The 17379-nt window shown below is 44.5% G+C and overlaps 1 protein-coding gene across 2 annotated transcripts in view; it reads right to left on the bottom strand.

Annotated features, from left to right (window-relative positions):
• RXRG (retinoid X receptor gamma) overlaps positions 1–17379 on the bottom strand; it is a 58513-nt gene that overhangs the window by 36734 nt on the left and 4400 nt on the right. For both annotated transcript variants that reach the window (XM_027527014.1, XM_027527022.1), the window contains exon 2: positions 4695–4942. In XM_027527014.1, coding sequence (XP_027382815.1) covers positions 4695–4942 — 248 coding nt within the window. The remainder of the gene's footprint in view (positions 1–4694; positions 4943–17379) is intronic.

Raw genomic sequence — 17379 nt, 5'->3', positions numbered from 1 at the left:
ATCCTTGTCTCCAGGCTATTTATCTGTGATTCCATTTTGATTTCAAGATTTTGGATCAATTGAAATCATTTCACTATCATTATTCAGAATTATTTATCAGGTAGATTCCCTATCTCTTCCTCTTTTGTTTGATTTGGAGGGCATTTATCCTGTTCCTTTACCTGCTGGGTATTCCTCTGTCTCTTCATCTTGTTTATATTGCTGAGTTTGGAGTGGCCTTTCTGTATTCTGGAAATTTGTGGAGTTCTCTTTATTGTGGAGTTTCCTCACTATGGGTGCGGTTGTATGAGTGGCTTGTCAAGTTTCCTGGTTAGGGAAGCTTGTGTCGGTGTTCTGGTGGGTGGAGCTGGATTTCTTCTCTCTGGAGTGCAATGAAGTGTCCAGTAATGAGTTATGAGATGTCAATGGGTTTGGAGTAACTTTGGGCAGCCTGTGTATTGAAGCTCAGAGCTGTGTTCATGTGTTGCTGGAGAATTTTTGTGGCATGTCTTGCTCTGGAACTTGTTAGCCCTTGGGTGGTGCTAGCCCTTCAGTGTAGGTATGGAGACGTTTGATGAGCTCCTGTCGATTAATGTTCCTTGGAGTCAGGAGTTCTCTGGTGTTCTCAGGATTTGGACTTAAGCCTCCTGCTTCTGTTTTCAGTCTTATTTTTACAGTAGTCTCAAGACTTCTCCTTCTATACAGCACCATTGATAAAACATCTAGGTTAAAGATGAAAAGTTTCTCCACAGTGAGGGACACCCAGAGAGGTTGACAGAGTTACATGGAGAAGAGAAGAGGGAGGAGGGAGTTAGAGGTGACCTGAATTAGATGAGGTGGAATCAAAAGAGGAGAGAGCAAGCTAGCCAATAATCACTTCCTTATGTGCACTCCACAGTCTGGACCATTTAGAGATGCTCACGGAGTTATACAGAAAAGAGAAGAGGGAGGAAGGAGACAGGTGGCCAGGAGGATAAAAGGGGGGAATCAAAAGGAGCGAGACAGATCCAGCCAGTAATCAGTTCCCTAAGTGTACTCCACAGCCCAGAACACACAAAGAGATTCAGAGAGTTAGGTAGAGAAGAGAAGGGGGAGGGAGGAGACAGAGGAGGCCTGGTGGAGAAAAATGAGAGTCCAAAGGGGGAGAGAGCAGTCAAGCCAGTAATCTCACTCCCAAGTAAAAATGTATACTGAAGATTGGGTTCTTAAAGGTACAAAATTGATAACAAATACCAAAAAGCAAAGATTAAAAATCTAGAGTAGAGGTTGGATTTTCAAAAATACAATATTAAAGAAAAGAAGAAAAAAAAAGTCACAAAAATTATAAAATATATATATATATGAAGTTTGCTTTAAAAAGGGGTCTTTTTTTTGCAAGTAATAGTAATATTACTAAAGTAATAGTAGGTTATAAAATGAAAATTAAAGGAGTAATAGAGGACTTAAAAATTAAAAAAAAAAGAATATCGTAAAAATAGTAAAAATAAATCTAGGACTTTCTCTGGTGTTGTTGTGGGCAGTATGGGGTCAGTTCATTTTTGGATAGTTCCTTGGTCCGGCTTATAGTCTCAAGATCTATAGGCCCTTTCCATGTAGTTGGTACTAACTACAGGGTTTTAATCTATTGCACCTGTCACTTCCAAGGCGGTTCCCTCTGTTTTAGCTTCTTCTGTTTGCTGGTCTCTTCAGTGTCTGATTTCTGCCCTGACACAAGGGGGCGGTGGTGGACACTTTTTTAGGCTCACTTGTTCAGTCTCGCTGTGGGGAGGGAGGGACACTGCAAACAAATAACACTGGCGTGTGCTCGCAGTGTCTCAGCCACACTGGGCCTGCCCCCGCTCACGGCACGTGTGCCCTCCCTGCCCACACTGCTCAGGATCTAGGTTGCTCCGCCAGGAACCATCCAAGGCTGGCCCTGGGCTGCGTGCACCTCCCAGGTCTAAGCCGCTCAGGTTCAGGCACTTGGGTAGTCCTCATTGGTGCAGACAAGGTTGGGCCTGCATTTTGTGCCCTTCCCAGGTCCGAGCAGCTCTGGTGACCAGGTGTTTGGTGAGCGCAGTCACTGCGACTTATTGCCTCCCTCGTCCCTGCTGTTCGGTTTTCTGGGTGTACAACCGGCGCACCTTCTCAGGTGGATGTTGACCGTCCAGAACCCCAAGAAGTCTTAGTTAGCAAAGAAGCCTGCTTGCAGTTTGGTAGATAATGTCTCTCTGGGGCTGTGATTGCCCCCTTCCGGCTCTGGCTGCCTGTCACCGGAGGAGGATGATCTGCAGCTGGCTAGCTCTGCTCAGTCCTTTGTTCTGTGCGCGGGCCTGGCGGTGTCTTAGGTTAGGGCTTTTCACGTGGTAGCTATCCCTCAGGCTGGTTTGCTAGCCCAAGTTAGTTCGTTCAGATTGCCCTTGGGGCATTCAGGCCTGGTCCTTACTCTAAGCAATGCAGCCTGCGCTTCCCTGCCCAGCCCCTGCTTGCTAGTGGCGGGTGCAGGCGTCTGTGCTGCTTCTCCACTGGGGGAGTTACCGTTGGGCTTGTAATCTGTGGGTTTTAATTATGTACTTATTTTTCCTTCGTTATGTTGCCCTCTGTGCTTCCAAGGCTCGCCACAGACTCGGAAGTGAGAGTGTTTCCTGGTGTTCGGAAACTTCTCTCTTTTTAAGACTCCCTTCCCGGGACAGAGCTCCGTGCCTACTCTGTCCCTACCTCTTTTGTCTCTTTTTTTGTCTTTTATATTTTTTCCTACCTCCTTTCGAAGACAATGGGCTGCTTTTCTGGGTGCCTGATGTCCTCTGCCAGCATTCAGAAGTTGTTTTGTGGAATTTACTCAGCGTCTAAATGTTCCTTTGATGAATTTGTAGGGGAGAAAGTGGTCTCCCCGTCCTATTCCTCCGCCATCTTAGAACCGCCCCCCTCCTCTTTCACTTTCATCAAGAGGCTCTTTAGTTCTTGCTTTCTCCCATAAGGGTGGTATCATCTGCATATCTGAGGTTATTAATATTTCTCCCAGCAATCTTGATTCCAGCTTGTGCGTCATCCAGCTGGGCATTTCGAATGATGTATTCTGCATATAAGCTAAATAAGCAGGGTGCCAATACACAGCCTTGATGTACTCCTTTCCCAATTAAGAACCAGTCTGCTGTTCCATGTCCAGTTCTAACTGTGGCTTCTTGACCTGTATACAGATTTCTCAGGAGGCATGTCTGGTGGTCTGGTATTCCCATCTCTTGAAGAATTTTCCACAGTTTATTGTGATCCACACAGTCAAAGGATTTGGTGTAGTCAATAAAACAGAAGTAGATGTTTTTCTGGAGTTCTCTTGCTTTTTCAATGATCCAACAGATGCTGGAAATTTGATCTCTGGTTCCTCTAACTTTTCTAAATCCAGCTTAAACATCTGGAAGTTCACAGTTCATGTATTGTTGAAGCCTGGCTTGGAGAATTTTGAGCATTATTTTGCTAGTGTGTGAGATGACTGAAATTGTGCAGTAGTTTGAACATTCTTTGGCATTGCCTTTCTTTGGAATTGCAATGAAAATTGACCTTTTCCAGTCCTGTGGCCACTGTTGACTTTTCCAAATTTGCTTGCATATTGAGTGCAGCACTTTCACAGCATCATCTTTTAGGATTTGAAATAGCTCAACTGGAATTCTGACACCTCTACTAGCTTTGTTCATAGTGATGCTTCCTAAGGTCTCCTGTTTTGCAGGCAGATTCCTTACCAGTTGATCCACACAGGAAGCCCAAAAAGAAAATGAAGCAGCTCAGTCATGCCCAACTCTTTGTGACTCTATGGACTGTAGCCTGCCAGGCTCCTCCATCCATAGGATTTTCCAGGCAAGAATACTGGAGTGGATTGCCATTTCCTTCTCCAGGGTGTCTTCCTGACCCAGGGACTGAACCCAGGCCTCCTGCATTGCAGGCAGACTATTTACCTGAGCCACCAGGGGATCTAGAACTTTCCTAGACAACACATAAACTTGTAAGAAAATAATTGTATGTTTTTGTAAACCATGGCAATTTGGGGATTGTCTGTTATGCAGCATCATTGAAGCAATAGCTGAGCACTACAAGAAATGAAGGTTGATGATCTCAGTGTAACATTGCTAGAAGGAAATAAACAGCATCTGGCCAAACTGTAGTTTTCCTATAGCAGCAAAGCAATGTCTACCATGCATACACATCCTTGCCTCTGTTGCAGCAAAAGGCACTAGGAACTAAAGTGAGGGTTTTATCCCCCTGAGTTTTTGCAATCTTTGCCTCTATCTCAGAGATAACATGTATGCAATACAGTCTGCCTTGTTTTAGATTTATCCATGTGCAACATCTGCTTCTCAATGGGGAGCAAAGACCACATCCTGATCATTTCAGTATCACCTACAGGATATAGAAAAGGACCAGGTAGTTCACTGACTTGAAAAATACCTAGTATTGAGTTGAGAAGGATCAAGGGGGTCCATCCCATGGAAGACAAACAGGCCTAAGAGCTGTTGAAATTACAGCCAGGACTGAACCATCAAAACTCCTAGACCATGAGGCATTGTCGGTTCTCTGCAGCTGCCTGAGGATACACTCAATGAAGGTCTTGCAGGAGGGAAGCCTACACAGACAACCCAATTCTTTCACCAGCATGCATTAAGCACCTACTGAGTGCTGGCTCAGCACCAGGATGAAACTATTAAAGATGTCTGGAAAGACATTGAAGAAAATGGATGCACACCTACCTGAGAGCTAGGCGGGGCAACCAGATTGATTCCTGGAGGGGCTGCCAGTGCTCCCGAGGGTGGGCCCATGGCAGAAGTGATGACTCGATATGGAGAGCCCAGGGCATTGAGGGGGGTCCCCACTGCACTCAGAGTTCGCGGGGCACTCACTGGGGTGTCGGTGTAGCTGGGGTGGCTGTCCATGGGCTTCCCTGTGGACAAGGCTGCCGATGGACTCATGGACGTGGAGCCAGTATGGCCGGGAGAACCTGTAAGGAGAAAAGAAATCAAAGGTGATGGGAGGCCAGGGGAGCACAGGGATGGTGTATGAGGACAGAGTCCCCTCCTTTTGTCTCTGTATCATTCCCCTTCTTCCAGCCATACCTGCACACCTGTGAACTCTCACAGCTGGTAGAATAAAGGCCAGCAAAGACCAGGAAGGAGAAAGGACTTGTTATAGGACAGGTTCTCTGGTGCGCCACATGGAATGTGCCTTGAATTGTATCAGAACAACAATCAGGGCCATGGGGACATAATCCACAAGTCCCCAGGCCGGGGGGACTGTGACCTGAGCCAGTCAGACAGGGACAGTAAGTCCATACCAAACTCCCAGGTTGGGGATGGAGTGGGCAGGTGTCTGGGATGCTCCCAGAATCCCCTGTTCAAACTCATTTTGCTATGAGAACAAGGGTAGGGCTGAAGCTCTATAGTCAGGAGAAATTCATTCATTCATATGTAATCATGAATTCATATGCACCATCTATTATGGTGCAGGTACCACATCAGATACTAGCGACTACATCAGATGCTAGCAATTCAGAATTGAACAGAGAAGGCAATGGCACCCCACTCCAGTACTCTTGCCTGGCAAATCCCATGGACAGAGGAGCCTGGTAGGCTGCAATCCATGGGGTCGCAAAGAGTCGGATATGACTGAGCGACTTCACTTTCACTTTTCACTTTCATGCATTGGAGAAGGAAATGGCAATCCACTCCAGTGTTCTTGCCTGGAGAATCCCAGGGGCGGGGGAGCCTGGTGGGCTGCCGTCCCTTGGGTCGCACGGAGTCAGACACGACTGAAACGACTTAGCAGCAGCAGCAGCAGCAGAATTGAAGGGAACACTGTGCCTGCTGTCAGGAACACATTCCATTATGATCATGGGGAAGGCAGAGGCTATTATCATGCCTTTCACTGTCTGTAGCTTTTGCAGTTTTAGTCCCATAAGGTTCTTATCCAATCTCTAGAGCGTAGGGTTAATCACTGCTTAGGGAAGAAGACTCAGGATGACTGGGCATGGCTCAGCAGCCACAGAGGCCCAGGAAGGCAAGTGCGACCAGGCCTGCCGAGACTGTTTCTTCTCTGGGGATAGGAAGCTTTGGCCACAAGTATCTGTGAAATGGGCTCTGGTCAGATGACATCTGGTACCTTTTTCCTAGAAAAGTTGATCCCAAGTTCCCTCCTAGATGCAACTCAAGATAAAAGAAAAGAAGCATACCGAACTTCCATCTCAGAAGCCCAGCATGGAGCACTCTCTCCAGAAGAGAGGAGCTGTGAACTTTAGAGTCCACAGCAGCAGGGCAGAGACTAGGAGAACAGCAGAGCAGCCCACCAGGACTCACAGTGCCAGCTCCCTGTGTGGCTGGCATGCAAGAACAGATGTGGAATGAGCAGGTGCTAGGCTTCAGCATGGCACCCATGCTGTCCTCATGGATGGGACATGAGAGGGTTATGGGGAGAGGTGGTCAGTAAGCCTGGCCTGCCGGAGAAGTCATCTAACCCTCCACTTTCTCCTGGAGCCAAACTACAGGGGAGTCTTAAGCCTTTCAGAGACTTTTGTGGTACTTACATAGTACTAGGACTAGGATGCAGAGAGGGGGTACTCTCTTCACATTCTGGAGGGGAACATGGATCATCGGAGGTGTAACTGTGCAGCAATTCTTAAACATAAATATCTCACTAGAAAAATGTCAACCTGGAGTTTCCCTTGGAGCTTCTCCTAGCTTTATTGCTGTTTCATTTCCAAGTGGTGTCCAACTCTCAAGACCCCATGGACTGTAGCCCGCCAGGCTCCTCTGTCCATGGGATTTACCAGGCAAGAATACTGGAGTGGGTTGCCATTTCCTTCTCCAGGGGATCTTCCTGACCCAGGGATCAAACCCGTGCATCCTGCCTTGGAAGGCAGATGCTTTACCTGCTGAGCCATCAGGGAAGCCCACTCTCCTAGCTTAGTTAAGGTCTACTTGTAGAGAGAACAGTCACTCCTGTGTCTGAGGAGGCCGGAACCGTCCAGGAGTTTCAGTCTATCAGGGACACTTGTCTCATAGACAGATGAATCCCAATTGCCATGTTCTAATTACCACAACTGAGGTGAACCACATGCTGTGGGTCCACAGAGAAGTGGCCAAAGGGTTCGAAGGGACAGGTGAGATACTTCTTGTGTGTCCTAAATAGCATCAGGCATTTTCCATACATTAACTTATTCTACCAATTTCCATACTTTAACTCATTATATCTTGACAATAGGGCTGTGAAGATCATCTCAGCCTTTTACAGATGAATGACAATTTAGGCTTAGCCTCACCCCCAGGCTGCTCCAAGTTCTGGGATGACTTGCTCCCACCTCCTTTGTCTAGAAGTTTTTATTTCTCCTTCAAGGTCTAACTCAAGTATCACCTCCTCCAGGAAGTCTTCCCTGGTATTCTTAATCTGGTTTGATGCCCTTTTCTGTTGTTTATTTCCTTGTATTTGCCATTAAACTGAGAGGGAGAATGGTGTCTGTTTTTGTATCCTCACCACTAGCACGTTTCCCGGCACTAGCCAGGTAGCGAGTGCCAGATCCTAGATTCAAACTGTCAATCTGAAGCCCATGCTGTCTCCTGTGTGCTCTGTCAAGGACAGCAGAGAAGATTTGGAGAGCCACCACATCACAAAGTACAAGTTGACTCAATGATGAAGTGATCTTGAGCTGAAAGTTCATCTGAAGGAGAGAGAAGGGGGCAACTTCCAAGAGCTCAAGCCAGAAAAACCAAAAATCTCCCCAGACTGTCACTGATCAGAAAGAAGAATTTTAGACTCTTCAGCAGCCCTGGAAGACTGTGACATTTAAAGAAGCCAATGTGTACCTTGAGCCTGCCACTAAGATAACATGTGACAGGTGAGTTAGGAGCCAGCCCAACTTGATGGGCGAGGAGCCGTGAACTTGGCTGGGATGACAGCTGTCTTTCCCAAGCCATCTGAGGGAAACCGACTTTTCCTTCCCTGTGTGGGCTTTCCAAAACTGACCCAAGGACCCTGCATATTCTACTTGAAATGGACCTCAGGGACTGTGCTTTTCATTTCTACGTCCCCAGGCTGATGTCCAGTGCTTCACACCAGCCCAGAGCTATGGGACAGAAGGGAACAAGATTTTCCTTCACACAGTCATCAATCTGAGAGTTACCAAGGTATGCAGCCTGTAACACTGGTGATATGGAACATCTAAAGTGGTGTTTTAAGTGATATGTAGGCAAACGTTTAAAATATATTAATTGTTTTATATTCATTTTTACTGTCTCCTTCTGTTTATAGCAAGTGACTCTGCTTCCATCTTTTATATAAAACTATCTTCCTAAAAATCACTATTTAAGTTTTCAAAAAAAAGTAAACTGACCTCAGAAAATTTCTATGTACAAGAACATGTGATATGTTGAATATCATGAAAACAGTATGCAAAGGAATGATGTTTAAGAAACATGAACTGTAATTTGCTGTAGATAAGGAGGGAGAAATGGAGGATAACACAAAATTTCCAGTTCTGTTTTGTTTTGTGTTCATGAATTAAGTTTACTCTTTTTAAATTTTATTTTATATTGAAGTATAGTTGATTTATAATGTTGTGTTTGTTTCAGATGTACAGCAAAGTGACTCAGTTATGTATAGACACTGATTTAATGTTTTGCAGCTATTATTATATGTAGTTATTTGTAACATCTAATACATATAGACAGATATGGAATTTAGCTTTTATTCCACATATAAAAATAAAGTATTGACTAGCTTGATCATTTACTTTAAAAAAAAAAAAACAACATGAGCTGTACAAAAAATATGAAAATATGGACTTGGGGAAACTCACAAATTGTTTACAGAATAAAATGAGAGGATATGAGAGAGATTTGAAATTTAAACTACATTATTTTTATTGTATTTAATAATAATACAAATTAAGACAATCAGAATATTCCTTGATTACTCAGTGATGGCAATGGTACATTGAGACAGAATGCAACAACCAGTTAAAGTCAGGTTTACCATGGCCTTTAAAATGTCTGCTGAGTCAATGGCCTAGAAGAGATGGGCTATGTTATAACCATATTTTTATAAGAAAAATTCAAAAAGAAAAACACATCTTCACAAATGTTTATTCTTTGCCTTTCACAACGAATGACCACTGTTGCTTAGAAATAAATAGCTTTGCTTTTAGAAAAGGTGGAAAATAAAGATGAAAGTGTTGTTCAATGGAAAATGAATCCATTCTCCCAAATAGACACTAAAACATTCCTATCTAGGACATTTTTTATCAGTTTCTTCAGCTCTCACTTCTTTTTTTTTCCCCCATGGCCATGTGGGAACTACAGCTAGTACATGTTTTCCAGAAGTTTGGTTTCTAGTCCAAATCCAAAGTCAAGGTTTTCTCTAATGCTTCTATTTGGCTCCTGTGCAGAGGCTGGGAGCCCAATTTTCCCAGCCTCCACAGCCTATCAGCTTTGTTTGCTCCCTGACCACATGTCCTCTAGATCCTCATCAGTCCCTCATATTGTGCCCACTCTCAGATGTTCATTCTCTTTGCACAGCAATAATTTTTATAGAAATTAATTCATCTGATGGGAGAGGGATAGTTGACTTTCTCTGGACCTTCTCTTCTCTCCTGGCAACATACCAAAGAAATGCCTTTCATCTTCCAGGGCTCACTCTCCCCAATAAGAAGGCAGCACCTAGTGGGTTCTAAGATCCCTCCCAATGCTGTTCCATGAACACTGAGGTGGGTAGGACATAGCTCACTGGCATCTAAAAGAAGGACGTGCAGGTGGTGGTGGTCTGGAATGGTCGAGCATAGGCCACTTGCCAAGGGGCCCCTGTCGTCATCAGCTGGACCGTGTTAACCCTTCAGGCTGTTCGGGATTCCAGATTGCAGTTTGAGATGCTGACAGTGTCACCAGGAACCGAAGAGGTGATGGAATCTGCAAAGTGTTTGATTTTTGAAGTCCATGTGTACCTTGTATGGGCATCTGGAGTGACATCTGTGTGGAATACAAGACTCTGAAGCTGCCCAAATGTCCTAGGTTGGATGGAGGTTGCATCACTTTCCAGTCATGTAAACCTGGGCCAGGAACTTGACCTCTCTGATCTAGCTTCCTCAGCCATAAATGGAGGTATCCATATCTAGCTCAGAGGTGCTAAAACCATTTGAGACCACTAACCCAGGGGTAGCAGTTACAATTACTTACCACACTATAAAGGTGGTGAGAGAGACCTATGTCTGGCTTGAATACCGTTGTAGAAGATTATGTAAATAGAGTTTAACCCAAGCCACACCAAGAGTAAATGTTCTATTAAGAACAGCTGCCATCAGCCACTAGTCCGAACATACCAGTTGTTTATAATATTAACCACTCCTCTGAGCCCAGAGTGCCCCTCCATCATCCCAGCAACCTCAATCCTTCCCCTTGGATCCTCCAGATCTCCCCATTATCCATCACAACATGGAGATTTCCTCCATGCTAACTTCCATTCTGAATGCCTGGTGCCCTACTGGCTATCACATATTTTAAATTTCACCACAATTATCATTGTGGTGTCTAGCACTGTGCCTGGAACACAGTAGATGCTCAAAAAATATTTGTTGACTGATCAATGAATGTGCTTCCCTAGTGGCTCAGATAGTAAAGAATCTGCCTACAGTGTGGCAGACGTAGATTCGATCCCTAGGTTGGGAATATCCCCTGGAGAAGGGAATGGCAACCCACTCCAGTATTCTTGCCTGGAGAATCCCATGGACAGAGGAGCCTAGCGAGCTATAGTTCATGGGGTCAAAGAGTGGGACACTACTGAGAGATTAAACACTTTCAATGAATGGAATAGTTCTTTTGTTAACTGATACAACCATATAGGGAGTTCATCAGTAGACATAATTTGCATGAGAAATCTATGTTCCTTATGTTTACCAAAATGAAAATCTCTGAAATCTCTAGATAACAAATTTCATCTGTGTGTTGAGGGGACACTTATTGAGAAAGAAAAGCCCAGGTACTTAGAACTACACAATTCAACCAAGGCAAGGAAGTTGCTTAGCAACCTCATCCTCAGCCAGTAAACATAAAATGTCAAGTATGAGTCTTTCTGATTGGCCAGACAAGGGAACAAATGGCTTGGCATTTCCACCCCTTAAACTCCTGTGCCTGGGTAGAGAGTTCACTGTCCCATCCTCAGGATGGAATGGAAATTTAGGATGAATCATCAATAATGGTAACACCCAGCCACAGGGAAGGGGACAGAGGTTAAAAAAAAAATAACTTGCTATTTCTAAGAGTCTGGACTCTCCATTAGAAACCAAGCGAATGTCACGGGGCCGTATCCCAATCTACTTTCTGTCATGGTGGACACAATCTCACAACCAACTTGCCTCCTTTTCGCTAACGGAGGGATGTGTTACATAAGCCTAACAATCGTAGAATATTCAGAAACCTGGCTTGTTCTTCCTAGTCAAAGGGAAACTTGTTCACACGTCTTTTCCCCACTTGGCTCATAATATACAGACAGGCTGCACGGGAGAGGTAGGGAGGCCTGCAATATGAAGACACTCGAGTGACACTTAAATGTCATCTCCCCCGCTAAGTAAAAACAACAGATAATATTTATTAAGCAATTGCCATGAGCCAGACATAGATCCAAACACTTTACATATACTGACTTAATTCATCCCTACAAACCCCGTTAAGGTTACCAACTTTCATCCCTATTGTACAAATGAAAAACTGGGGGACAGGGAAATTAAATAACTTGCCCGAGAGAACATGGCTAGTACATTATACAAGTAGCATCTGATTCTAGGGCAAAGGCGACAGACCTGGATTTTAACCCCAGCCGCACCATATGCTATACTGGCTGCGTGGCTCCTTGCAGCAGTTACTCAGGCGTGCTCCTTCCTCTAGCTTCCCCGGGCCCAATTTTTGTCCCCAGCTCTGCCCTTCCTAACCCAACTGTGGCCTCTCTCAGGATTCTGGCTTGGTATTCTCTGTTTTAGATTTTTATTAGAGTATAGTAGATTTACAATGCTTAGTTTCAATTGTATAGCAAAGTGATTCAACTATACATATATTCACTCTTTTTTAGATTCTTTCCCCATGTAGGCCATTACAGAGTACTGAGTAGAGTACCCTGTACTATACAGTAGGTCCTTATTAGTTACCTATTTTATATATAGTAGTGTGTACATGACCTGGTACTTTCTGACTAAGATCTATCCCTTCTGATTCTAGCCCCTCATATCAAACCCAAGCCCTGGTTTCCTTCATCAGGTAGGAAACCCAGACCTCAGTTCAACTCAGCTTTTTCCTCTCTCTTTCTTCCACAGAAGGGTCACTCAGATGCCCAGGATTGGCTGATATACATTTCTTATATTTACACTGCTGTGGCATTTTCAAAAGCACTTTCACATACTCGTCTGAGCTGTACCACCACTCTGAGACTGGACGGGAAAGTATTTTACAGGCACTGAACTCCACTTTTTAACAGATGTGGACATCACATTATTAGCTGAATTCTTACTGAGCGAGAAGCACAAGTAGAAACTGCATTTTTTAATGGGAAGCCTTTTCTGCTACCAACGTCCTTTCTGACTTTCTCAATGGGGAAAATGAAGACACATGATGGAGGTGGGAGCATGTGGGAGAAGAGACACTCCCTCGGCCCGTGTGGCTCAGCCTCCTTGGCCTCTCAGCAGGAATATGAGGACACAGGATGCAGCAGCTGATGAGCTGCGTGCAGCTCCAACCAGCCCGCCAGCCTGAGCCCACACAGCCTGACTCCTGCAGGCCCCACAGGAGGGCTGGCGGGCTGTTCGGGCTGGGGGTGGGGGCTTGCTTCTTCCAGTGCTTGGATGAGGGGGAGGGAGAAATTGGCGGCCCCTCCTTCCTCTCTGCCTCCACTCTCCCCTCCATCCCTCCTTCTCCCTCCATCCCCACCCCTTTCCCTAAAACCTGCAATGATGGAAGTAGTGAAAAGCAGCAAAGATTGATAATCAGCCTCATTATTACCAGCATTATATATAATTATAGCAAAACCTCACTCATTTGGATCAATTGAGAGAAAAATCAGTCTAAATTCGTGACAAGTTGTCAGATTACTTTTAAATTACAATTTTATTACTTCTAAGTAACACACGTGAAGAGTTTGTGTTTCAAGTACCACAAGCTAATGGTTATTAAGTGGGGATTTTATAAAATCTGCTTTAAAAGATTCTTTTGTAATTAACACCCCATTAATATGCTAATGAGATTTCTACTATGCTTTCTTTTTAAATTGCTTAGAAACCAATGAAACTTAAAGAGGCTCAAGACTTCCACAGTCTTACTTGCTTAACAAATCTTTTTTTGTTGTTATTTTTCATGAGTGTGCAAATACAAACTAGTTCCTGCCATGATCAATTTAATCACCATTCCAAATTAATAATATCACAAATTAGTACAGCCATGTTGTTTTAGGGTAGAAATCAGACTTTCAGGACTTGAGGAACCACTTCATTTTCTAGAGAAGTTGCATGACTTGGTCGTGCAGTCAGGGCAAAAACCCTGGGCCTTCTGCTCCCACGTCCAAGCTTATTCCATCCAGTACATACTGCCTTGCATTCGTAAAACTCTTTATAATTGTCTGCTGTGTATTCCCATATCAATTATTGGTTCTGTCAGTCAAAAAATGCTTGTTGAGGGCTCCTAACTGCGTACCAGGCTCCCTGCTGCTGTTGTTCAGTCACTCAGTCGTGTCCAGCTCTTTGCAACCCCATGGACTGCAGCACGCCAGGCTTCCCTGTCCTTCACCATGTCCCAGAGTTTGCTCAAACTCATGTCCATTGAGTCAATGATGCCATCCCACCATCTCGTCCTCCCTGCTAGGTGCTACAGATATAGCAGGTCCTTGGAGGCCACTGTCTGTTCCATCCAAGCTTCAGACTGACTCAGAGTACTTGGAAGGGAAGAAATTATCCTCATTAGACAGATTAGAAAACTGAGGTTTAGAATGATAATGGGACCCTTTCAAGTAGTTGTTGTGAATTATTAAAGACCTAGAATCTGAGTTTAGTCTGGCACAATTTCTGTCAGCCTCTCTGCACATAATTAATGGCATTTTGCTTACATACCACCCTTCCCACCCAGGACCAAATTTGAACCTTGCTGGTACAGATGGATATTGTGCCATCCCCAACATATTGGAAGCACAAGGGGTTACTGGAGAGTAGGGGCTCCACCAAACAGGACCAGCTGTCTGTCCCTTTAAACCAAATCTATGCACTGGTACTCCATGTACCAGCCCATGAAGACAAAGGTCAGGAAGTGCTCCAGGCATTGACTTACAGTGCCCCCTCTAACCCCTTGTTCCTGAAGTCCTTGAACACCAATTCTGCCCACACCCACCTCTTGAATCCATGACTTCAATCTTTCTCTGTCTCTGTAGGCTTCTTGTTCACATTCTGAGGGGATCTTCCTTACCCAGGGATCAAACCCTGGTCTCCTGCATTGCAGGCAGATTCTTTACTGTCTGAGCCAAGAGGGAAGTCTCAAACAAATCATCAGTTCAGTGTGTCATTAGAGCATGCTTAGTTGCTCATTCATGTCCAACTTTTTGTGACCCTTTGGACTGTATCCTGCCAGGCTCCTCTGTCCATGGGATTTTTCAGGCAGGAATATTAGAGTAGGTTGCGATTTCCTCCTCCGGGGTATCCTCCTGACCCAGGGATCTAACCCGCATCTCCTGTGTCTCCTGCATTGCAGGCAGATTCCTTAACCACTTGGCCATTGTAAAGCCCATGCTCTCCCTAGCCTCTCGATATAAACTGTCTTCTAAAGATTGTAGTTATTTTAAAATGTGGTGAACCATAGAGCAGAAATAGAGACATAGACACAGAAAACAAATGTATGGGTATCAAGGGGAAATGGGTGGGGTGGGAAGAATTGGGAGGTTGGGATTGATTTACATAAACTATTGATACTGTGTATAAAACAGAAAACCAATGAGAACATACTGCCTGGCACAGGGAACTCGACTCAATGCACTGTGGGGACCTAAATGGGAAGGAAATCCAAAAAGAAGGGATATATGTTTATGGATAGCTGCTTCACTTTGTTGTACAGCAGAAACTAACACAGCATTATAAAGCAACTGTACTCCAATAAAAATTAATTTAAAAATACAGAGAACCATATCCTTGGTGCAACATTACCACTGGGTAATGGACATGGTATTATTTGTTCTCAGGTCCTAAATATCTAAATTCCTTGGACCATTCTCAACCTCAGCCCCAAAAAACATCTCCAGGAATAAATCATCTCCAACTGTCCTACAGACTTCAGAACTTGTAACTGGTTTATATACTCCTTCAGAACAGAGGATGAGTCTTAATTCTTGGTGTCCTACACAACCCTTGCATAAACCAGACGCTGAGCCAAGGTGTGCTACCTGAAAGATTGACAGGCCCTCCTGGAGCAGTCTGAAATATTCTTTCCCTCCTGGTGATCTCTAACTTTTGCTCTGTTCCCTGTGTCACTGGGACTGAGAAAACACAGGTATCATGAGCCCCAAGCTTTCCAAGATTGCTTCCCCATGACGTTAGGGACCAGCCAAAGGAGAGACAAAAGAGATGCTGAGTCACAGAAATGCAACCCAGGCAACCAGCCTAGAAGGAACATCCCAACATATTTATCAAGCACTTTCTTTACTGCTCCTCTGACTTCTTGTAAATGTATTTTGAGTAAAAGATCACAAGCTTTTCCATTTTTTAAGCTCAGATGCTGAATTCTAAAATCCCAATAGAAATTTGAGCTTGGTCTTGAACCTGCAGACTCTTGCCCTCTCCCTCGCTCCTTTCTCAGTTGCAGTATCTGATAAAAGGAGCCAGCAGGCCCAGGCTGTGCAATTTGAAGTTGAGGAAACTCAGGGGAATATGACTTACTAAGGACACTGGCCTGGGGTGAGGGTATCCTAAAGATTATAGGGATGGGAGGTCCCAGGTCACTGCCCTCTTTCTGCCAGATCTCATAAGTGTCTGTCCTGGAATGATTTGCTAAAATATAATTTTCTGTAACTGGCCCAGAATTGATGCCTTATTAACTTCACTTCAGCCTCTCATAGTGCACAGTCTGACACTTTAAGAACAGGCATGCCTCCTCTAAGAAAAACCTACATACAAAATTTAAGCTGAATATACTACCATAGTCTCCAAGTTTTCTGAAGTAGGAAAGAGAAACAAACTTTTATTGTGTGTTTACAATTTTCCAGCCTTTGTTTTATTGAATCCCTACACCGTGGAATGTTAACCATTGACCCTGTATAGTTGGTAGTATTGTTATTTCACCAAGACACGAGAGGAGGGCTTTCTATGGCTTAGCCTCCCCCCACATTTCTTTCTGCCACCCCAGGTGGCCCCCAAGGGCACTCAGGAGAACCCAGTTTGTAGAGCATAAGTAGCCACAGGTCCCAGACAAGCCCCACCTGCATTCCCTGGTGTCCTCATCTGTAACTGATGGGTCCGTTCAGATGAGCTACAAGTCTTTTTCTGGCTTTAAAGATTCAGCTTTTGCAGGGAAGCTGGGGTGGGAGTAGGGGGTAGAGGAAGGGTGAAGAGCTGTGCAGAGCCTCAGAGCTAGTGTTGTTCTTCACTGCTAACTGGGACACAATCAAAATAGTACCAAAACTTCTCTGGAATGATCCCCTAGGAGTAGGCCAACATATTCAACACAGCACATCCCCATGCATTAGCTTATACATTTGACCACAGCCACTTCCCCATCACAACAGAAGAGCTGAGCAGTTGTGACAGAGGCCATAACCAGCCACTGAACCAAGACCTGGGTCAGTCTCAAGAAAGCCACCCAAACCCGGGCCTTCTAGAACAGTCGCATCTTAGATTCCCTGGGCCTCTGTGTTTTCTACTTTCCAATAAGAAAAAAATAGCAGCTTCCTCCGGGAGCCCCTGGCACCCCAGCCACCCAACTCTGGTGGCTAAGTTCTCTGCAGATACAGAAGCTACATAATGAAGGGAAGGAAGAGGTGGAGAATTTTGATTACTCTTTGCATAATTTCTTCCCCCAGTTGCTATTCAGCTCTCTATCTCTTGGTAAGATTGTAAATGTTTCAGAAAATAGTTTATACTAAATATACTCCTTCCTAAATCTCATAAACATTTATTCCTTCCTACATAAACCCTAACCACTTACCTCCATGGTAAGTCCCTATTAGCCACCCACACATTTGTGGAGGGGAAAAATATGTTCTGTCATACACATAAACACACACACACACCCTCCTCCCACATCCTCATATTGCCCTCCACACACAGACACACACATACACACATACACACACACACCTCCAACTCAACCCCTCCTCTATGGCTATTCTTACATAACAAGGGGACTATTCTACACAAGTGGTCAGACTCAGTAGAGTATGGCT

Source organism: Bos indicus x Bos taurus, chromosome 3, assembly GCF_003369695.1.
Source record: "Bos indicus x Bos taurus breed Angus x Brahman F1 hybrid chromosome 3, Bos_hybrid_MaternalHap_v2.0, whole genome shotgun sequence".
Lineage (NCBI taxonomy): Eukaryota > Metazoa > Chordata > Mammalia > Artiodactyla > Bovidae > Bos > Bos indicus x Bos taurus.
Note: the sequence above shows the minus strand (reverse complement) of the source record. Positions and strands in the feature narration are given on the sequence as shown.